The 24,716-nt window shown below is 32.4% G+C and overlaps 1 protein-coding gene across 1 annotated transcript; it reads left to right on the top strand.

Annotated features, from left to right (window-relative positions):
- The first annotated feature begins 20,073 nt into the window (after nucleotides 1-20,073).
- LOC112721307 (protein FAR1-RELATED SEQUENCE 5-like) lies at nucleotides 20,074-21,480 on the top strand. Its single transcript, XM_072205974.1, has one exon. It carries the CDS (start codon nucleotides 20,074-20,076, stop codon nucleotides 21,478-21,480), a length of 1,407 nt encoding a protein of 468 aa, XP_072062075.1.
- Nucleotides 21,481-24,716: the final 3,236 nt, after the last annotated feature.

Below are 24,716 nucleotides of genomic sequence, written 5' to 3'. Positions count from 1 at the left end.
ATGAATATTTTTTAATAAAATTTTTTAAATTATACTACAAAAAATATTTTATCTTATGCAAAACAATTTTAAAAAAATGGCTTAAAAAATGTTAGGAGTACTATAAAAATTTGTAATGTTATAATAACTTGGGTAAATACATGCATGTACTCAAATTTTAAATAAAATACTTTACATAGTCAATAATAATTTAGAAATGAAAGAAAATATTTTATTCCATACAAAATAATTAAAAGATATATTTTATTCTATATAAAATAATTTTAAAAAATGGCTTAAAAGATGTTATGAGTACTATAAAAGTTTGTAATATTCCAGTGATTTAGGTAAATACATGATAAAAATATTTTTTCTTTAATTTCTAAATTATTAGTGACTATGTAGAATATTTCTTTAATGTCCTAAGTCATTAGGACATTACAAATTTTTATAATACTTCTAACATCTTTTAAGCCATTTTTTAAATTATTTTGCATAGAATAAAATATTTTTTTGTGGTATAATTTAAATAAATTTATTAAAAAATATTCATGATAATTTTTTAATAAAATTATTTAAATTATATGGTGAGATATTACATTATTCGAATTACGCATGGGAAGTTCGAATCACTAATTCAAATTATATGGTGAGCAATTCGAATTCTATATAATACTCTTCTGCCCATTCTTGATAGTTCATGAATATTTTTTAATAAATTTATTTAAATTATACCACAAAAAAATATTTTATTCTATGCAAAATAATTTTAAAAAAGGCTTAAAATATGTTAGGAGTACTATAAAAATTTGTAATATCCCAATGACTTATGAGATTAAAGAAATACAATAAATAGTCAATAATAATTTAGAAATTAAAGAAAAAATATTTTTATCATGTATTTACCTAAATCACTAGAATATTACAAATTTTTATAGTACTCATAACATCTTTTAAGCCATTTTTTAAAATTATTTTGTATCGAATAAAATATATTTTTTAATTATTTTGTATGGAATAAAATATTTTCTTTCATTTCTAAATTATTATTGACTATGTAGAGTATTTTATTTAAAATTTGAGTACATGCATGTATTTACCTAAGTTATTAGAACATTAAAAATTTTTATAGTACTCCTAACATTTTTTAAGCTATTTTTTTAAAATTGTTTTGCATAGGATAAAATATTTTTTGCAGTATAATTTAAATAAATTTATTTAAAAAATTTATTAAAAAATATTCATGAGCTATTAAAAATGGACAGAAAAGTATTGTATGGAATTCGAATTGATAGCTCATTAATATTTTAAAGAAGTCTCGTAATTAAATATTTTGTTAGTTTTTTTTAACGTATGAAATAAAATATATATTTTTTTAATTTTTAAATTATTAATTTTTTTAATAAATTATTAATTTTTTAACAGCATAATTCGAATTATACCATGAATTACTGTGTGTAATTCGAACCAAGCTGGTTCGAATTAGTTAGTGTGTGCGTATGTTTGTGTATAATTCGAACCAAGCTGGTTCGAATTATGTAAAAATGGAGTTTGAATTTAGCTGGTTCGAACTACATATAAACGTACATTGGTGGATTCATGAAGCATTTTTCGTTTTGGCTGATTCCTGTAAAATTTTGCTCTCATTGGCTTATTATTGTGATTTGTCCTAATTTTAATTACAAATTAGTCCTTTATATATTATTTAATTATAAAATCTATTTTTTATTTTATAAATTATTATTTTATCATTATCTATCATGTTTATTGAGAATAAAAACTAAAACAATAACAAATTAGATATTCCATTAATTGTAATAAATATTTTGCAATTTTAATCGATCATAATTTTATCATTAATCTAGTTACATACGTATTGGGTTGAAAAAATATATCGTGTTTTTTAGAAATTCAATCGATTAGATGCACAAATCAATCGATTGAAATTCAAACTTCCCAAAATTCAATCTATTGAATTTTGTAAGGCATGTGAGGTTTTTCTTATCCAATCAATTGGTCATATTACCCAATCGATTGAAATCATTAAAGCAATTGGGTTTAGTTAATTCAATCGATTGGTTTTGTTATTATTTTATCCATATTATTTTATCGGTAAATTCATCTCCAAAATCTTGTTCAGATTCATATTATTTTATCCATCATATCTTAGTCACATACTAGCTCTTCTTGTTGGTTAATATCATCGTCCTCATAGTATTACTCATCAATCTCAATGTCCGTAAATATACCTGACATCTTCAAAATTTACCAATGAAAAAAATTTCAGTACACTTCCTATAACACTAAAATCATTTTTACTTATCATTTAAAAAAATATCATTTTCTAAAATTCTATTTTTCAACTTTAATTTTTCAAATATGATTATTTTTATTTAGGGCGAGTTAGCCGCATTCTATATTTTTTATAGAGTTCGCCTGACCTCACGAACTCTATAATTTTTATAGAGTTTGCCTAAACTCGACAAATTTCACTCGAATTTTTTTCAAAACCAACGAAACTCAAATTTTTGCCATTATCATCGTCTACAAGAGTACACAAAAATACATCAATAACAAGCATGACTTTTTCAACATTAATGGCAACCATTATCAAATAAAAATACTATCTAGAATAAACTAGTAAAATGGTATCCCTGCACGCTCTAGTCGAAATCCTCCATTCATATATTTTCTTTTGCACAACCATTATCATCGTCTATAGAAATACACAGATACACGGGAATAAGGCATATTTAACCAAGATTTTTTCTCATTATAAATTAAAAAAAAAAACTATTATTTCTCCAATATTTTTGTGTACTCCTATGTACTCTAGAGACGATGATAATGGTTGTCATTGTCTATTGTGAAGTTTAAGAACTTGAGTTAGCCATTTTTTTGAATTTGAAGTGAAGTTCGTCAGGGTTAGCCAAATTCTATAAAAATTATAGTGCGGCGAACTTACTTTGCATAAAAAAAACTCGTATTTGGGGATTAAAATTGAAAAATGAGGTTTTCGAAAATAATAATTTAATGAGGGGTAACAGAACCAATTGATTGAATTAACTAAACCTAAATTGCTTTGATGATTTCAATCGATTGGGTAATATGACCAATCGATTGAATAAGAAAAATCCCACATGCCTTGCAAAAAATTCAATCGATTGAAGTTTGGGAAGCTTGAATTTCAATCGATTGGTTTGTGCATCCAATCGATTGAATTTTTAACAAACACGATTTTTCTAACCTAATACGTATGTAATTGGATCAATGATAAAATTATGATCGATTAAGATTGTAAAATATTTATTACGATTAATGGAAGATCTAATTTATTATTGTTTTAGTTTTTGATTCTCAATAAATATAATAGATGAATAATAAAAAAATAATTTATAAAATAAAAAATAAATTTTATAATTAAATAATATATAAAGGACTAATTTATAATTAAAATTAAATAAAGACTATTTAACCGTTATTAAAAAATTTAAAAAATATGTTTTGTTATAGAACCATTTAATGGTCCAAACGTTTCTGGGCCATTGAATCTTTTGCCTGAAAAGTTGAAAAAAAGTTATTATTTTTTATATTTTAAATTTATTTGGGGCAAAAGCTAGTGTACTCCAGATAAAGTAGAGAGTGCAGCACTCTTTAAGAGTTAACCTACTATCAAAATTTATCAGATAAATTAAATTTATTTATTATTTTTTTATTGTCATGGGCTGAACAAACAATTGACACAGACAAAAAAACTAATCCCCTCTTTCAAACACCAGAAAAGTACTCAAAAATTTGGAACTCCTTTATTACTCTGTTATTAGCGATGTGATGTCTTCAAACATCTTTACTGCTGGCGGTGCTTCCACTATCGTTGGCCAGCGATATATTTAAACGTTCTTGAACCCACTCCCTTTCACTTTTGCCATGAATGACCTTTCAAGCTCGAAAAATCGCTGCCATGGAAGAGGACCGTTGTTGGCTGACTAACTACAAACGTAAAAACTGATCCTAGAGAAGAATCCTTGTCTCCGTGAAAGCGCCATGACTCCATTAATTTTAAAATACTAATTTACACTTATAAATTATTTAAAATTCTTTGATTGCATTAAAATTTAAAAATATTAATTTAATATTAAAATAAAATTTAATCTTTAAAAAAATTAAAATACTCATTTTGAATAAAAATTAAAATACTCTTTTGAGAATAAATATTTTTAATTATATTAAAATTATAAATTTAAACTTAAAAAAAAAACTAAAATACGCTTGTAATTAACTTTTATAAAAACACAACAACGTCTGAATGTTACTAAAAATACTAAAGTAATTTTATAAGAACTAATTCGTATTATTTAATTATATTAGAAATTAAAAATTTAAAAACTAATATTGGAAATAATAAAATACTCATTTAAAATTAAAGTTATTTAATTATGTTTAAAATTTTGTATTATAATTTTAAAATATTAAAATATTCCTTTACAAAAGAATATATTTAACTATTTTTGTTTGTTTTATTCTTTATATTTATTTTAATAAAAAAGATATTAAGATATAACTCAATCTTATACACATTTTACACTAAATATAACACAAAGAATTCTTCATTGCGGCATCAGTTTTGACAGCTGGTTCTAATGATCCCTATGGTGTTCTAGGTGTCTATCTCAGTTCAAATGATCAACATAGAATGGCTCAGTTTGCTTAATTAACTTCAGTCACGCAACAGTTTGATGGTAAGGTTGTGTTAATGGGTGATTTTAATGCTATTTCTAGTCAATTGGAGAAAGCAGGTGGGGGTGCTAAATCTCCTTCTTCTATCGAAACCTTTAACAGTTTTATTGATGATAATTCTCTTATTGATATTGGTATGGTCGGAAGACCATTCACTTGGTCAAATAGACGGAGGGGTGATGAGTTGATACAGGAAAGACTGGACCGATTCTTGGTAGGAGTTGATTGGCAGCAACTCTATCCCAATGCAACGGTTCTTAGACTGTCAGAATCAGGCTCGGATCACTCCCCTCTTCTCTTAGACTCTAATCCGAGAACTGAAAGATCTAAACGCCGATTCAAATTCCAAGAAAGATGGTGTTCCAATGATGAAATAAGGCATATTGTTAGAGAGGTTTGGCACGAACAGATTGATGGTTTAGCCATGTATATCCTAACTCAAAAACTAAAGCATTGTCGACATAAGATTGTCAGATGGCAGCAAGAATACATATCTAATTCGAAGGTGGAGATTGATTTACTACAGTCTGAATTAGAGGAACTTCGTTTAGCAGGAATTCATGAAGGCGACATCATTTCAGAAATAGAGGACAAACTTGAAAAAGCATTGCAAAATGAGGAATCTTATTGGAAAGATAAGTCTAGAGTCAAATGGCTCAAATCTGGCGATCAGAATACAGCTTTCTTCCATCAGAAATTTAGAAATCAAACCCAAAGGAATAGAATTTGGCAACTAACTGGCAGTGACGGTGAAGTGGCTACTTCAAATGCTGGTATTGCTTCTGTGGCTGAATCTTATTTCAAGGACATCTTTTCCTCCACTTGTCATGAGAACCCTGAACCTTTGTTTACTGATTTTGAACCTAAGGTTACAGCTCACATGAACCGTAGGCTTCAAAGACCGGTGACTATGGAGGAAGTGAAACGTGCAACATTTAGCATTCATCCCCAAAGTGCTCCAGGAGATGATGGTATGACAGCAAAATTTTTTCAAAGCTTCTGGAACATACTTAGTGGTGATGTGTTTCGAGCAGTTAAGAGCTTCTTTTCAGGGGACAGAATTTTGAAGGGTTTTAATCACACTCAGATCTGTCTTATTCCCAAGATTTCTGATGCTAAAGATATGACTCAGGTAAGACCAATAAGCCTATCTTCAGTCTTTTACAAGATTATCTCCAAAGTATTTGTACATAGACTTCAGGGTATGATGAATATACTAATTAGCCCTATGCAGAGTGCTTTTATTAAAGGCAGATTAATCTCTGATAATATCCTAATTGCTCACGAGTGTATGCATTACTTGAAGAACAAAAAAAGGGGACTCGAAAATGAAATGGCGCTAAAACTAGATATGAGTAAGGCATATGATAGGGTGGAATGGCACTTTCTTTGGTTTATATTGGAGAAGTTTGGTTTTGACTCCCGGTGGATCATGTGGATTCGAGAATTAGTGACAACTGTTTCTTATTCTGTTATTGTGGAAGGACAACCTTATGGTTTCTTCAAACCAAATAGAGGTATTCGACAAGGAGATCCTCTATCTCCCTATCTTTTTCTTTTCTGTGCAGAAGGTCTCTCCTTCTTGCTACACAAGGCAGAATAAAACAGACTAATTCAGGGTCTTCAGATACATAGGCGATGTCCCAAGGTCAACCACCTCCTCTTTGCTGATGATTCCATCTTATTCTGTAAGGCTAATCCTGAAGCATGTTCAAATATCCTGCATTTATTGAATTCTTATGAAAGCATCAGTGGCCAGAGGGTAAATCTTAATAAATCTGCTGTATTCTTTAGCCACAACACTCCCTCCACTACTCGTACACTACTGGCTAACTCTATGAATATTAATCATATTGGGGCTCAGGATAAATACCTTGGTTTGCCTTCTACAGTCTCTAAATCGAAAAAGGCTTCTTTTAGTATGATCAAAGAAAAGGTTCGGAAAAGAATCCATGGGTGGAAGTGCAATCTTTTATCGTCAGGTGGTAGACACGTATTGCTTAAGGCAGTGGGAGAAGCTATTCCTATTTATACATTGTCTTGCTTCAAGTTGCCTGATGGTTTAATCTCGGAAATTCACTCTCTACTTTCTCAGTTCTGGTGGGGACAAAAAGGTTCTGAAAGGCAGATGGCTTGGATTAGCTGGGACACTATGACTCGCTCACGAAAAGAAGGAGGCCTTGGATTTAAAGATCTCAGAATCCAAAATCTGGCACTTTTAGGCAAACAGTTTTGGCGACTTGTAACACAACCTACTTCCTTATTATCCAAAATCCTAAGAGGTAAATACTTTAGCAATGGTAATGCTATAACGGCAGAAATTGGAGTCTTACCTTCTTGGAGATTGAGGAGCATACTAGAAGGCCGAAAGATTGTTGAAAAAGGTCTTAATTGGGCTGTGGGTACTGGAGAGAATATCCGAACCTTTGAGGATCCTTGGATGCCTCCTCCGTATCCTTTAAAGATTTCTGACATGCCAAATAAACAAGCTATCTCTAAGTTGGTTCCAAGAGTTAAAGATCTAATTACTGAAGATAGGAATTGGAATTAGAATCTTATTCAAGAATTATTTCCCTAAGACGTTGCAAACAGGATTTTGTCAGTTAAAATTCAGCAGAGTAGGGACAAATTGCAATGGGATTTGAACAAATCCAAACAATATGATACAGCTTCAGGTTACAGAATTGGCTATTTATTTTACCATCCGCCTCTGGAGCTTTGCCCTAATTATATGCAACAGAAAAAGCCGTGGATTGATCTATGAAAGTTGAACTTGCCTCACAAAATTAAGCTATTTATCTGGAAAGCTCTCCATGGCCGGCTCCCGGTGCTTACTCAGATTCATCACCGCATCCCATCTATATCACCAATATGCCGCTGCTGTCATGAAGCAACCGAAACAGTCACTCATTGTTTGATCGATTGCTCTAGAATTAAAGATGTATGGTCTCAGAGTTATTTTCGTAACTGTCTTCCCCCTCAAAGTCCTAACGACTTTTGGACATGGTGGATTGCATCAACAGAGATGCTTAACCCGTTGAAGAATGCTGACCATAATCCTCAATTACTTGCCATCATTTGCTGGAACTGCTGGAAAGCTCGCAACCAGTTGATTTTTGAAGGTTCTACTTCAATGGCGTCTGCCATTCTAGCAAGCTCTGTCAAGTTGCTCCGTGAAATCCAAAGAACTCCCAGTTTAGGTCGTCATCTCCATGAGGCAAGCTCTTAGTTGCATTCAATTTGATTTATCATTCTTTCTTCTTTAAGATTTTTTTCGTTTTTCGACCACGCACCGTTGGATGAATACCTTCAGTGTAATGTTTTTGGAAAATCCCCACCTTTTATTATGCTGTCCTGCTTTTGGACATCTTTGTATTTCATTTTTCAATAATTAATGAAATATAACCTACTATCTTCTGAAAAAAAAAAAAGAATTATGTAATTTATGTCGTCTTTCAGTTTTTATCTTCCAGCTCTCAGTATATAATTTTATTTATATTTAAGAAGTTACGTTTAGCTTTAGATAGATAAATAACTAATGAAATTATTATTATTATTATTATTGTTTGCTTTTTACCTAAGTATAATATATATATTAATTAAATTTATATAATACAAAATTTTTTATCATTGTGTTTTTTTTAGAATAAAATACGTAATTAAATTAAATCCAAAATAATATTACACAATTCACCCAAAAAGAGAAACGTTACATGGATCACTCCGGTGCATATTTCTATTTAAATCGAATGAGATGCATTCGGTTTATAAATCCCCATAGTAACGTATGCAAATCGAATTAGTTAGAGTCGATTAATATTGTTTTAGGTTTGGTTTAATTATACATTTTATACTTATATTTAATAGTATAATTTTATTTCATACAAAATAAAATTATTATATGTTTATTTTTTAAGTGAGTATATATATTTTTTAATTAAATTTATATAATACAAAATCTTTTATCATTGTCTTCATATTTAATGTTATAATTTTGTTTCACAAAAAATAAAATTATTATATATTTGTTTGCTTTTTACGTGATATATATATATATATATATATATATATATATATATATATATATATATTAATTAAATTTATATAACACAATCTTTTATCATTGTGTTCATATTTAATATTATAATTTTTTTACACAAAATAAAATTGATTTAAATTTTAATATTATATACATAATATATATTTAATATTATTTTTTCTAAGGTTCTAATATATCTTTTTTTTTATTTAGTGTATGAATTTTCAACTTATTTCTTATGTATTATTTATTTTAATTCTAAAATCCAGTAATTTTTTTTTGTACAGACATGTTATAATTAATATTTATATGCTATTTTTTTGTTTTGAACTTTAGTCCAATATCTAAAATTTACAAAAAAAAAATTTTAAATTTTATAAAAAAAGTGGTTAACTTGATTAACAGGTTGCCTTTTTAAATTCAGACTAAGAATGATCAAATTTAGATTGTTTAAAGTTGTTTGTTTTAAGGTTTGGGCTCAAAATTTTTTCCTTTAAGTTAGTGATTTATTTTATTTATTAGAATAGAATAAAAAATTCGGGTGAGTCTCATTTTTGGACGGTCTAAAGTGAATTTAATTTGGAATTTTTAAAAAAATCTTATTAGCACAAAAAAAATTCTCTATTGTAATTAGCTTGAGAATTTCCTTTGCATTTCTTCCACGAGTTCTATGAGACTATGACAGCAGCATAAATGGCATCCGACGATGAAGATTCATTCTTAAAAATTAGCAAGTTTCGGGCGTCTCATATCTTCCAGATGATCATGACGAAAAAGAAAGAGCAAGACTATAGGAGGTATGACCAAGGTTGCGAGAACCGGACCGGTCAATAAACCAGTCAAGTAACTGGTTTATTGGTTCAATGGTTCAACCGAGGTCGAACTGTGGTTGAACCGGTTTAATTAAATATAACATAAAATTATTAAAAATTCAAAGTGGTATATATTGTGAGATAAGGTGCAGAGCAATTAAAGCATTGTATGAATTAAAATTGGTGGAAGCTTGGTTCTTTCATTTAAGTTTCTCAATCTTCATGTATATATAACACATTAGCAACTTCTAAGCTTGGTCAAACAATATCAGTTCCAGATATAATAGAAGATAATGATCCATTATAGGCTACCTAAATTTGAGGCCACAAATTTTAGTATAGTGCAGGGAGAAAAAGAAATCAGTATAGTCTTCAATTTGAACAAGAAGAAGCAATTCCACAGCACAGTAAGAAGCTCAGAATACACAAAAACTGAACAATTAAATTAACTAAACAAAAAAACACAATATAAAAGCATGAATAACCTTTATAAATTAGGTTTCCATTCCTGAATTTTCCATTTTCATAAATTAGGTAATCTTTTTGTTCTTTATTTCTTAACTTCATTCTCTTTTCCTATGAATAAACTATCTCCTTGTCTGAACTTCATCCAACCCTTATTTTAAAGCCATATAGTAAATCTAATGCAGAATTGTAGCAATGTTTCTCTTTTGAATCAATGACAGCAAAAAAACAATTTACCAAAATAACAAGGAAAACAGATTGGATTTATAACCCAATCTCAGTAGAATTAATTCAATATCAATCTCAGCAAATATAATCTCAGCATAATTAATAAATTAAACTTAAAAAAAGTAAATTTATAACTCAATCTTAGCAGAATTAATTCAACATCAACTGACTGAATTCAAATAAAACTTCAGAAAATGAATATCTCAAAACTCAGCAGAATCATCAATAATTTATCATATGTATATTCAAAACAAAATAAAGAAGAAAACAATGTAATACAATTACAACAAATTGAACATTATTGAAGAGGATAAATGGGAGGTTTTACGTTATCTGGATTGCCAGTGAAGGAGAGGAAAAGACAGCATAGAGCCAGCGAGATAGAGAAATTCAAATTGGGAATTTTGGTAACGTGAAACAGAAAAGCGACGACAGTGAGACACGGTGCGGAGCAGAGAGGCAGCGACGACAAGACTGGCGGGGAGACGAGAAGGGGCCACAGCCAAAAACGACGAGGAGGTGAGAAGAAGAAACGACACGGCAAGGAGGGGAGAAGCAGTGACGACCCACGGCGAGGAGTGGAGAAGCGGCAACGACCAACGGTGAAGAGCAAAGAAGCAGCGACAAAGAGAGCTCGGACAGAAAAACGGCGATGCCAACAACAGCCCCGAACCGATCTTAGCTTCTGGCGACGCGAGGAGCAGAGCAGAATGAAAGGGGAGATGGTGATGGTGGCTCTAATAGGGTTTCGCCGTTTAGGAGAATTTAGGGTTGGTGAGTAGGGCTGGAAGTGAGTCAAGCCAGCTCATGAGCCAGCTCGAGCTCGACTCATTAACAGCTCGATAAGCTAAGCTCGTGAGCTGGTGAGCCAAGCTTGAGCCTGAAATTGAGCTCATAAATTAAATGAGCCGAGCTTGAGCTTGGATAAGCTCAACTCATTAGCTCGTGAGCTGGCTCAATTATATATATATATATATATATATATATATATATATATATATATATATATATATATATATTATAACAAACTTAATTATTTAATATTTATATTTATTTTTTACATATAATTTTAATATAAGACATAAATAAAAAATTTATAATTTATTGATAGATAAACAATATATAAAATTGATCTTTTCAAATATTTTTAAAAATATATAAGTTATAATTTATTGATATAAAATTATAGATTATGTATTTATGTTTCTCTTATTTGAGCCAGCTCGTGAGCTCGTGCCAGCTCGTGAGCTTTTGGTGAGTCGAGCTTGAGCTTAAGAAATAAGCTCGATTGTTAATGAGCCGAGCCGTGAGCCAAGCTCAATTTTCGTGAGCCGAGCTTGAGCTTGGTCTAGCTCGACTCAGCTCGGCTCACTTCCAGCCCTATTGGTGAGGGTGTGTTTGTTAGAGAAAGAAAGGGGATAACTCAGCATTGGGTTTTTGTTTTTTCTCTGGAATCAAAACGGCGCCGTTTTGATTGTTGGATCAGCGAACCGAGACTTGAAGAAACCCGGCCGGTTCGCTCGGTTTGCCGGTTAACCACCGGTTTTGTAGAACGGTTCTAGAGGCTAATCGAACCGGCTAAATGACCGGTTCCCGGTTAATCCGGTCGAACCAGCCGGTCCGGTCCGATTTTCAGAACCTTGGGTATGACGAAATAGATGCGGTGGACAGGCGACGACTCAGCAGAACGGTGTGTAGACATGACTAATAGAGATACTGATGGATTGGATCATATACGTAAATCTGCGGTAAATATTCGCATCCGATCCGAAAATTGTGGATACGATTCGATCTGTACTTTTTACAGATCAGATCGCGGATATCAGCTTTACATCCGCGTATTCGATCCGCGGATCCACAGATCTGCATAATAATAATTAAAAAAAGTAAATATATATATTTTGTATTATATTTATATGTTTGTACGTTTTAGTTAGTAGTTATTATTCATATATTATTTTATTTTATATTTGTTATTTAGAAAAAAATTGATTAAAAATATTTTAAGAATAAATAGGTTTAAAAGTGTGAAAGAAACATGTTTATTGAACTTCTTTTACATAGAAATATGATTAAAAAGAGAATGTCCAATTATGCGGATATACTCGATATCCAATGCGATCCGATCCGCAAATGTGCGGATTGGATCGAATCTGACACTAAATAATGCGGATATCATATCCAATCCGATCCAATCCGATCTGTGTATACCCTAATTACTAAGAAAAATTAAAATTTAGGATTTGTACATTTTAGATAAAAGAAATGAATGGAAATTTGCAAGGAATTAAAAATGAAAAGGAGGATTAAAATAGAATTTTCATAAAGAGTTTGTTTTTTGTAAGATTTTATGGAATTTTAAAATTCCTAACAACAGAGAACTATTATAACATCTACCAATTAAAATTATAAATTTAATAATAATTAATTATTTACTTTATTACTTTATAGTTCTTTTCATTTTAGAGAATTTTTTTTTTTCATACGAAAAATTTATCTTAATGTAAAAATACATTTATAAGTTATAGGCCTTAGATTGTTTTAAATGATTGGGATAAAATCACCTCTTTTAAAAATAGCATGTGCCTAGTCATAAAAAAAAAAAAAAAAATAGCATGTGACCAACATCTCCAATAAATGACCTGTTACTAGCTATTGTTCAATCAACACTATTATTATTGGAAAAAAAAAATTTATTCTGACCTAATCCTTTTGACATCACTCTTCGCCTCTTCAATCCCTTTACAAGTTCTCCAAGTAAAATAAGAAATACTTTATCTTTTCTATTTATCCCAAGTAAAAGAAAGAAAGTTGTACCTGTAATCTTATTTTATTTTCAACGCCACAAACTTATACTTTAATTTCAATACAGAGGGGGGAGTACTTCTACATGATTCCAATCTTTTTTAAAGACGTTGTTTGTAGTCGATTTTTTAATTATATGAAGTTTTTTTTTATAGTTATGTGAAATTTAATTAATTACTTTATAAAAATTTTGTTAAACTAATTAAATTTAATTAATTTTCTACACATATTAAATAGAATTAAAAAAAAAAGTAAAACTACATTCAGAAACAAAAAATAAAAAACTATGTGTATGATATCAGATATGGCTCGAATCATAGTTGTCAGAACCGAACTGGTGAGGTTATTGGGTCACTGGATTACTGGTTCAATCGGTGGGTCACTGGTCGAACCGATTAACCCGGTATAATTAAATAATTATGTAAAATTTAATTTTTTTAATATAAGTATTTTTATTTTATTTTTATAAAAATAATTATCATTTTCAAATTTTAATATTTTATTAATTAATTTATATTTATTGTATTATTATATTATTATAAGTAAAAACTTACATACAGTTAATTTTCATGTGAAGTTGATATTTAAAAACAGTTAGATAATTTGACAAGTTTAACTAAATATCATCTAACGATTTTCAACTATCAACTTCATATAATAACAATTGCATGTGAGTCTTTACATATTATTATATACTACAAGTATTTATTGAAAAAATAATATTAATAGATATTATATAATCATGAAAAGAAAAAATAAATTATGATTAATAATTTTTTTTATCTTTTTAATATATATATATATATATATATATATTTTAATAAAATTTATATTTAAATAAAATATAATTGATTTAAAAATTAATGACTTTAAAATTAAAATTAATTGAATATAAGTAAATAGAAAATTGCTATATGTATTATAATTTGGATATGTATTAGTCAAAAGCAATGTAGCTTGGTGGTCAAATTGTTCTTCTTGCAACCTTGGAGTGAGGAGTTTGAACCCTATGTGAGTTATTTTGGAAAATTTTTCAAAAATCACACAGCTTTGACACCTGCCTTCAGTTGGGACCAACCGGTTCGGTTCGGTCTGAATTTGACCGATTTTAACCGGTTCGTTACAGGTTCAACCGGTTCGTTTCGATTCTCTGTCTTGAACGATCCTAATCTCGGACCGGATCGATACAGGATCCGGTTTACCGGTCGAACCGGCCGGTCCGGTCCGGTTTTTACAACTATGACTCGAATAGTTATCTTCTTCTTTAGACGAGTTTTTCTTTATAAAGATTAATATCTCTTTTTTAATGCTGGAATAATTTCTTTTTTAATCAAGTTACTCGTTGTACATTCAATTGTTGTAGCCGTTTGGCATTAAAGAGGAAATTCTTCCATTTTTAATATGATATATAATAATGTGCGACAATTTCCTTTTGTATTTGATCTGATTTTTGTTTATGATTGAATTAATCATCAATTGTTTATGTTTGAATAATGATAAATAGCTAATCTTTGACGTCAATCCTACAATGTTCACAAGAAAATAAGTTATAATAAAAAATTATAAATTATGTTTGTCATTACAAGATAATTTATTAATTCTTGATTTAACACATACAAGATTTTGTGATAGATGGTCATAATCAAAATTATAGTGATAAACTGAAGGTGTTTATTTCATTGTTCTGAAAATCGAATCGGATCGGTCGGTTTAACTGGATTAACCGGAAATCGATCATCTAACCGGTTCAGTTGAAGTGTAAAATCGTTTGGCAGAAAACCGGTGAAAAAACTGGTCGAACCGGCGGTTAATCGGTGAACCGTTTGAACCGAACAGTTTTTTTCCGGTTTTCAATTAAAAAAATAAAAAAAATAAAAAATATATAAACCCTTTACCCTCCCCCATTTTCTCTCTCTCACTCACGTACAAGACCCACCCCCTTCCTCTCTCTCTCCACTCCACGGAACCCTAGCCCCCTTTTCTTTCTTCCTCCAGCCAACAACAGCAGAAGCCACCGCCCAATGCCCAACGCCGTCATCTCCGACGAACTCGTCTCTTCAGCCAGCGTCCAGCCTCGTCGTTGCCGATCCTCTTCTCCTGGATCCCATGCTTCTCCTCGCGTCGCTAGGTCTCGTCGCGGAACGGATAGAGGGTGCTGTCGCCGCTGGGTGGAACTGACCGTGGTGGCATCAAGAATCGTTGCCTCTGGAAGGTGAAGGTATACTCGTCGCTGTCATCGTTTCTCTTCCCCTCACCGTCGTCTCTCTCTGTCGCTGTCGAGCCCTCTCTCTGTCTTCGTCGTCGTTGGCCACCCTCTGTGCCTGAGCTCACTTCCCCTCTTCCATCGCCATCACTTGGTTCCTCCTTCGCCGCCGGTCTTCAATTTAATTTTGCTTGTTTTTGTAATTTTATTTGGGTTCTGATTTCTGATTCTAAGTTTACTAATTTCTTCTTAGCTTGAGTTTATGAATTTCTAAGTTTGTAAGCAGATCCCTTCCCTGCTTCAGTTTTCAGTTTTAGGAGTTAATTGCTATTTTTTTGGATTTGATATGTTGATTGTTGCTTGTTTGTCTGGGTTAATTGTTGTTCTTCATTGCTGTCTTCTGCATTTAATTTCTGTTGATTGCTGCTGTCTTTTGCTTTTTAGCTTTTAATTTTATTCATTAAATGAATTAATCAAGTTTTTTTTATTCTGTTTTTGTTCTGTTTTTAATTTGTTACTGCAATTTGATTTCATAATATTTTTATAATTCTGTTTGTTCAAAATTTAAATTATGATTATGTTTGTTCAAAATTTAAATTATGATTATGTTTGCAAATTCAATGGTTAGTGGTTATTACTGTGTTTCAATTGTTTGTTATTTTTTATTATTAAGTTATAGATTGAAATTTTAAATTTTAAATTTTATTAGGTTAAATTTTATTGAAATTTAAATATTTAAAATTATATATTAAATTTTTAATAATTTTATTTAATATTTAATTAAACCGGTTGAACCCCGGTTAAATCCTGGTCGAACCATTAAACCAGTGAACCAGTCACCTCACCGGTTTATTGACCGGTCCGGTTCTCGCAACCTTGGTTTATTTCGGTATGATGATAAATTCATGCGTACCGATATGTTTAAAATATGGACAAATAACAATAAGTTATGTAAAATTTATTTTCCACCTTAGTACCTAATTTTATTTTAAAAATGTATATATTAGGCCATGGATTCCTTACTCCTACTTTTTTATAGGAATATCATTAACCTGCATCAAAATAATTACAAAATATACCCCTTTTTTTTAAAAAAAATTACTAATTAGATTTTGATCCCTCAAAGTTTTAGTTTTTTAATTTTTTCCCTTTTTCTTTCTTATTTCAGATTAGAAGCATTCAGAGAAGAGAATGTTTGTTACGTTTTTCATCCAATTTCAATTCCTGCCTTTATCTCATCCTCTTCATCTGCTGTAAATCTCGTTCGCATATCCTTGCTGCCGTAACACGCCTCCGCAGCCGCCGCAACCTGCTGTTGCCGCCGCGCAAGACGCTTCCCCCTCCATCACGCAAGACGCTGCCTCAATGCTTGGAGGTTAGTTAATCATTATGCCTTTTCAATTCATGGATCCCTTTTCTTCCTCTCCCTCTGTCATTAAAAAATCTAAATACTGGCTTGCATTTTCGGCTACTGTCTCGCCACTCGGTTTTAGCACTTACTATGTATCTAAAGCTAAACAAGCAGGTTAATCCTCATGGGTAATCCAATTCTCAGAACATGATGAGTCATGCTTATAAAAGCAACTAAGAAAAACTTTTTTTATGTGATAACTGATAAAATTATTATTTTTACTGCTATTGCAGCTACTATTTCAGAGACAAATACACCTTACAAATCAAGGAATCAGAAGGATACAATTGAAGTTGGTCCAGGAAACTTGAAACTGATTTATTCCGAGAAGGAAGAAAAACTCACTGAATACATCAACAGCAAAAGCAAGGTATGCAATTTGGATGGAACCTTACTTTTCCACTTCATTCCCTTACATTTGTCACTTTGAAAATCTAGTATATCATTGTACATAGATACAATTTATATCCAAATACATTGATCTAAGAATTTACTAGATGTTCAAATTGTGCGGTTTTTTAATGTTTTGTTATTTGCTTACTGAATATTGTATCCTAAATTGGTATTTGAATAATTTGTTCAAGTAGTTAGTAGTTGAGTTCAAGTTGTTAGTATCTGAATACTATATTATGAAAGTGTGGGTTGAATCGAAAAAGAGATTTCCTTCAATGCAGTGTAGACATCTAAAATTAAATTGTATTCATTGTAATTAAGAACTCAACTACTTTTCATAATATTTTCGATTTTCTTGATATATCTGATACATATCTTAACTAGAGATACTTGATGTGCTTGTGCTAAACAAAAAGAGCATTTTTTTTATGATAATGCCTGTGATTGAATTTTTATGCAACTTTATTAACATATTTTGTATGAAGCTAGCTTTCACCTTAACTTTTGTGATTTTTATGTTTAATATTCTTTATCTTTGCTTTAATATTTCCGGTTGAATTGTTAACTGTTTGTAAATTTGTTGAACACTGCAAATTCTTGTATATGACCTTATTATGTTTGATTACTATCTACTTCCCATTCCTTTCCCCATTATATATTTTACTATGATGCTTACGCTAACTTCTCATTTGTTAATTTTCACTTAGTAAAGGCTTTCCACTGGCAATAAATGCATAAAAGTCTAATATTAAAGGGTCCATACCAACCTCATAAAAGAATAGAAGTAAATATTCAATATACTATTTATGTACATATAAGGATAAATGCCTAAAGACCAATAAGCGCGTGTAAGCAAACTTTGCGGGATTCTCAAAGGGAAACAATGTGTTCTTCGGTGGCCGCGAGACGCGAAGAATTTGTGACATGAGATCAGAAATATAGATAGATTGATAGACAGAGGATATATACTCATTATTATTTTTTTTGTCCTTTGCACCCACCGCATCCATAGCTGGCATTGACATATTATATACAATATTATATTGCCTTTTATGTCAATACCCGTCTACTGCTTCTGTTGAATGTGTAATGGGAACAAATGAAAAGTTTAAGCATCTATGGATGAAATTTGACCAAGTTAGAGTCCATTCTTTTTTTTTATACTCATTTGATCTGTGTAGCTACTAGATTTTTCTTTTTTATTAATTGTGAATTTGTGATGTAATTGTGTAGCTAAAGTAGTAGTGACTGGATTTTGTTGTACGATGTATTTTAAGCTTCTGTTATAATAAATAAAGTTGACAGAGAAATCCCAATGCATTTCTTTGAGATAAAACTTAGAGTTTGATTTGCTGAAGATTCGAGGTATAATTCTTGAGTTTTTTGGGATTTTACTGAGGCAGCATTATGCTAAGATACATACTCACATGTAATGTCTTATCGGTAAGGTTATAAAAATTCGATAAGTAGAAGTTCAAAAGTTCAATTGAAATTCAATTTAGGTATAATAAAATAATATATTTATATATAAAATGTATAATTTAAAAAAATGATTGTTTATTTATTATTTTAAATCGGTTAGTTATTAAAAAATTATACAAGTTTGATTGGTTAACTAATTTTGATAGATTTTTTTTTTAATTTTTGATCAATTTTTTGTCAAGTAATTTTTATTTTGAACCGGACTCGGGGTTAGAGGGTAGTATATACTTTTGGTGGGGGGGGGGATGTCCCTCTCCCCAAAAATAAAAATTTGAGTGTATAAAAGCCTTTACTTTGTTCTTGTGTTTCTATTTTTACTCTTCTAATTCCACCATTAGATTTTGGATTCACGCTTCTTCATTTTTCCCCTTAATACAATAAATGAAACTTGTGTCCAATTCCATGATTCCTAAGATTGACACTGTTGGATTGTTTTTAATTTTAAAAGATTGTGATTTATGATGGCTGGTACTCGGTGTGTGGACGATATCAAGTTCAATGGTTCTACTTCTACCATTACTATTTGGTCTCTATTTTAAAAATATTTGTTCTTACCATGTTGGGCAATTTATATACAAACTTAAGTTTCATTTTGAATTGTATATTAGTGTTTAGGAAGTAATGGGTCAGGAATTTTCTCATGAGGGAGTTAGTAGCGAGCATATATCATATGATCAGGATGAGCAGGAGGAAGACATGGAAGAGGAAGTTGACGTGGATTATATGGATGAGGACGACTCAAATGTGGAACCAATGTTCGATTATCACGGCTTTGATGAAGGGTATAACATTGACTCACTCAAAGACATTGGGATGATTGAATTTTGGAACATCAAGGACGAAGATGTATGTCATTTTCACATTTTTGATGTCGACATTGCATTTGAGTTCTACAATAGATATGCAAGGACAAGAGGCTTTAGTGCTCGGAAGAACAGGACTAGGAAGAGTCGTGCGGGCGTACTTAAGTTGAAGAATTTTGTATGTCATTGTGAAGGATTTAGACCGCAAAATAATTATGGCATTGAAAACTTTAAGAGAAAACCTACTCCCGAGACAAGGTGTGGCTGCAGTGCAATGATGGAGATTCGTCTAGATGCACCTAGTGATCGTTGGTTTATTTCTTATTTTTCTGATGAACACAATCATCCGCTTCTGGATCCTTGTTTGACTGGATTGCTTCGTGGGCATAGATTCATGTCCGAGGCTAATATTGGCCACATGATTAACATGAAAAAAGGGTGGAATTAGTGTTGGACAGATATATCGGGCATTAGCGAATCAGGCAGGTGGCTACGAGTATCTCTCTTTCACGCAAAGGAACATGTACAATAAAATAGCAAAGCAAAGGCACCAGTTAGCTGGTGATGCATATGCAGCTTTGAAGTATCTAGAAGATCAAGCAACAAATGACCATTCTCTCTATTTTAATCATCACATGGATGCCGATGGTACTTTGCGCAATTTATTCTAGTGCGATGGTATCAGTAGGGCAGATTACTCATTATTTGGCGATGTGATGGGTTTTGATGCTACCTATAAGAGGAATAAGTATATGTGTCCATTGGTGGTATTTTCTGGTATCAATCATCACAATCAAACAATTATCTTTGCTGCTGTTTTAATTTGCGATGAGGAAAAAGACACATATAGGTGGTTGCTACAACAACTGAAGGTGGCAATGAATGGGAAACCACATGTTTCGGTTATCACGGATGGTGATCTATCAATGAAGTTCGCCATTGAAAAAGAGTTTCCTAATGCACATCATAGATTATATGCATGGCATCTGATTCGCAATGCAACTAGTAACATTGGCAAGCCCCAGTTTACCTCCATGTTTAAAAAGTGTATGCTATGTGACTTTGAAATTGATGTATTTCGTCAAAAGTGGTTTGAAATGGTAGAGGGATTTGGTGTAGAAAACAAGAATTGGGTCCTAGATATGTATAAAAAGAGACATTCATGGGCAACTGCACATATAAGAGGGAAGTTTTTTGCTGGTTTTCGGACTACTTCTCGGTGCGAGGGATTAAACTCAATCATTGCAAAGTATGTCAATTCAAGGCACAATCTGGTTGAGTTCATTCAACGCTTTAATCGATGTGTCGACCATATAAGGTGGAAAGAGGTCCAGGCTGACCTCACATCTGTGAATGGGAGACCCAGTATGCAAACCTATTTTCAACAGTTAGAGAGGAGTGCTGCCAATGTTTACACCCTATCAGTATTTTATATGTTCCAACCAATCTTTGTACAAGCTGCATCAATGAAGGTAATAAATATGAAGCAAACTGGCTCTTATGTGATTTACTCTATCGGTTTGGACCGAATGCCAAATGAGATGTGGCGTGTATTCTGTTGTGACATTGAGATGGAATTCAATTGTTCATGTATAAGAATGGAATCATTTGGCATACCTTGTGAACACATAGTTTGCGTGTTGGTGCATGAAGATATAGAAGAGTTGCCAAGGTCATTAGTCTTGCCTCGGTGGACCAAGACTGCCAAAGTAGGTTTGCAAAATGCAGTCGGATTTCAGTGGGATTCTTTGATGCTAAGTCAATATGGTTGTTTGATGGATTGGTTTAGACAACTAGCCAACTTTGCTTGTCAAGATAACAAGAGATTTATCTTTACACGGGAAATGGCTATGAATTTGTTGAAACAATTTAAGGAGGAAGATGCAGCACAAAAAGAGTTGGTCAATGATGCAGATAGTGTAAGAGATGATGTGCAAGTGAATGCTTTTGGAACTGGGCTTGCAACCAATGATCTGGGACATAGTATGCCAAGGGACCCAAAAAAATGTAGGATAAAAGGGGGGCTTCATAGTCCAATAAAAGAAAACATCGATGTGGACAGTGTGGCATGGAGGGCCACAATCGAACAACTTGTCGTGTTCGTCGTGGCATTTCACAGTTAGAAGGCCGTGGAAATGACGCATTTGATAATGACTTGGATGATCACATGAACATTGAAGATGATTCACTAGTAAGTATTTTTACCAATGAGGTATGACACTATTTTAATTGCTACTTATTAGCTAGTACTAATGATATTATATTGCTGATATTGTAGGTATATGATGAGAGTATTTCGTACAATAGCAATGAAGTGCTGTAATAAGGTATAGTTAATGGTTTAAGTTACTGGTATTCTCTAATTTTTATTTTATTTGGGATTGAGGTTTGTACTCTTGTTATGGCTTGATGCTAGTTTATGTTGAATCCTTTCATGGTTCTTTTGCCTTCAGGGAGTGATTGCCAAGAAGAGTTCACAGAGGTGGCAAAGACTCGAAATTCATCCCAAAAAGATATCGGGTGGAGTGAGGGGCTCATTCGGTAGTGTTAGTGATTGCTAATTCATAGATGGGTAAATCGAATTGGGGAATTTGCTTTGCATTCTCTTTGGTGTATTGACGAACGGATTTCCTGCTAGTAAAGAAATTCACAAAAAAAGTCTCGTTGATAGTATAGTTTCTAAACCAACAGAGAATCCTTTCGTACAAAAGTTTGGTTGTCACAAGTAACAAACCCCTAATAAAATTAATAACCGAAGTATTTAAACCTCGGGTCATCTCTCAAGAAATTGCAGGGAGGTGTAATTTATTATTGGTTATGGAAAGGTATCTTTTTGGGTTTTTGAATATGAAACAAGAAAAAAGTAAATTGCAAGAAAGCAAATTAATAATTAAGAAAATTCTTAGCAAGGTATGAAAACTGGAAATCCTATCCTAGTTATCCTTATCAATTGTGATGAGAATTGTTCATTACTCCCACTTAGTTAACCTTTACTAAATAAAGAAAAGTCAAGTGGACTAATCAATTGGATTCCTCAAGTCCTAGTCAACTCCTAAGGAAAGACTAGCTTTAGAGGAATCCAAATCAACCAGCAAATTCCAATTATCAATCGTCAATGGAGTTTGATAACTCAAGTGTCACCAATTAATCAATTCAAGCTAAGAATGTAAAAAGCTAAATTAAAATCATAAATCTGAAATGCCTCAATTTGCATTAAATATAAAATCAATTCTAACATTGAAAGGTTCATAAACCAAATTGGGAAAATAAATAATTAACAAGAGAAATAGATGAATCAAAGCACTAGAATAAATAAAAGTAGAAGAGAACTAAATAAAAGGAACATTGAACCTGGAATGCAGGAAAAATCCTAAATCCTAAAACCTAAGAGAGAGGAGAGAGCCTCTCTCTCTAGAAAACTACATCTAAAACCTAAATTGTGAATAATGAATGAATGATTGAATGTATGAGTGATTCCCCCATTGTGCAGCCTCTATTCTGTGTTCTCGGGCTTGGAATTGGGCCGAAAAGGAACCCAGAAATCGCCCCCAGCGCTTTCTGCAACTTCTTGCACGTGGCGTCTGTCACGTGTGCGCGTCCTTTGGCGATTTTCCTTGTCATGCATACGCATTAGTCACGCGTACACGTCGCTCGTATTCTGCGCTAGGCACACATCCGCGTCGTCCATACGCGCGCGTCGCTGCCAGTTTCTCAAAAACTTTATTTCCTCGCGTCCCTTCCACTTTTGCATGTTTCCTCTTTGTCCTCTAGGCCATTCCTGCCCTATAAAGCCTGAAAATACTTAACATATAAATCACGGCATCGAATGGTAATAAAGGATAATTAAAATTCGCAGTTTTAAGGTCTAGGAAACATATTTTCACATATATCACAGGATAAGGAAGGAATTGTAAAATCATGCAAATTATATGAATAAGTGAGCAAAGACTTGATAAAAACCATTCAAATTAGCACAAGATAAACCATAAAATAGTGGTTTATCATGTATCATTGAATTGACTCTGAACTGGACTAAAATTCATGTCATTGACACCCGTTCTGAGGATAATATTTGCGGCATTACTGTAACAGCCCAGACCACCCGCTAGCACGATATTGTCCGCTTTGGCACACAAGGCCTCACGGTTTTGCCTTTGACGATAGGGATGCTAGCCGAAGCCCCCCACACTCACTCGTCAAAACGCGTCATGCTAGGGAGAGGTATCCACACCCTTATAAGGCATGCTTCGTTCCCCTCTCCAACCGATGTGGGCCTTACAATCCACCCCACTAAGGGAGCCCAGCGCCCTCGCTGGCACATCGATCCGGGTCCCGGCTCTGATACCATCTGTAACAGCCCAGACCACCCGCTAGCACGATATTGTCCGCTTTGGCACACAAGGCCTCACGGTTTTGCCTTTGACGATAGGGATGCTAGCCGAAGCCCCCCACACTCACTCGTCAAAACGCGTCATGCTAGGGAGAGGTATCCACACCCTTATAAGGCATGCTTCGTTCCCCTCTCCAACCGATGTGGGCCTTACAATTACAGTTTTTTGGTGGATCCAAACTATTCTAGAAGTTTAATCCTGTTGTCCATTGAATAGAATCATGTAGATTGCATTATCTAGTTTGCATATATTGGGAGCTGCAGCATTCATTGGGTATAGCTAGTCCGCCGGTTTGTGGCAGCCAAAGCCTCTATTTGTTGTGTTCTTTGTCACATTGATCTATTCAAATATTATGTTTGTTACATGTTAGACTATTGCTATTTACTATTATGAACCAAAGTTTGAAGTCCTGCTTGGCTGCTTCTATCACATCTGTTTGATTATTGGTGATTGTCTTTAACCTATCACCTCTGTTTGATTACTGGTGATTGTCTTTAACCTATGGTTATTTATATTTTGAATGATGAATATGCCTTATGTTACCACCAATTTTTGAGTGCCGAGAATATGTTTGAATTAAAGGTAGTTACAAGTATCCATCACCTTTGGTGTGGCACGTAATATTGTTATTGCTGAAAGTCAATATCTTTACGTAATTATGTATGAAATGATGCAAGTCTAATCTAGAATTCACTGATCAGAACACATGGGTTCCACGAACTTATATTTCCTCAGATTATGTTTAGAGTATGATGCGATGGTTCTGCTGAAATCCTATTAGGAAAAGAAATGTTTACTTTTTAATCCCTCTCTCTAGCTTTGATAGAATTATAGCTTAATCTGTTAAAAAATTATGACACATGGGTTATAACACATGGATTCAGGTGCTTGGGTGTTACTGAGAGAGAAAGGGTTCAGAGCTAGTTGCTAATGAAGATGTACCCTTGTGACATTTACAGTGTTAGGAA

Source organism: Arachis hypogaea, chromosome 11 (genome assembly GCF_003086295.3).
Source record: "Arachis hypogaea cultivar Tifrunner chromosome 11, arahy.Tifrunner.gnm2.J5K5, whole genome shotgun sequence".
NCBI classification, from domain to species: domain Eukaryota; kingdom Viridiplantae; phylum Streptophyta; class Magnoliopsida; order Fabales; family Fabaceae; genus Arachis; species Arachis hypogaea.
Note: the sequence above shows the minus strand (reverse complement) of the source record. Positions and strands in the feature narration are given on the sequence as shown.

Coding starts and splice junctions, on each gene's coding strand:
- LOC112721307 (XM_072205974.1), top strand. CDS start 20,074: ATGGGTTTTGATGCTACCTATAAGAGGAATAAGTATATGTGTCCATTG.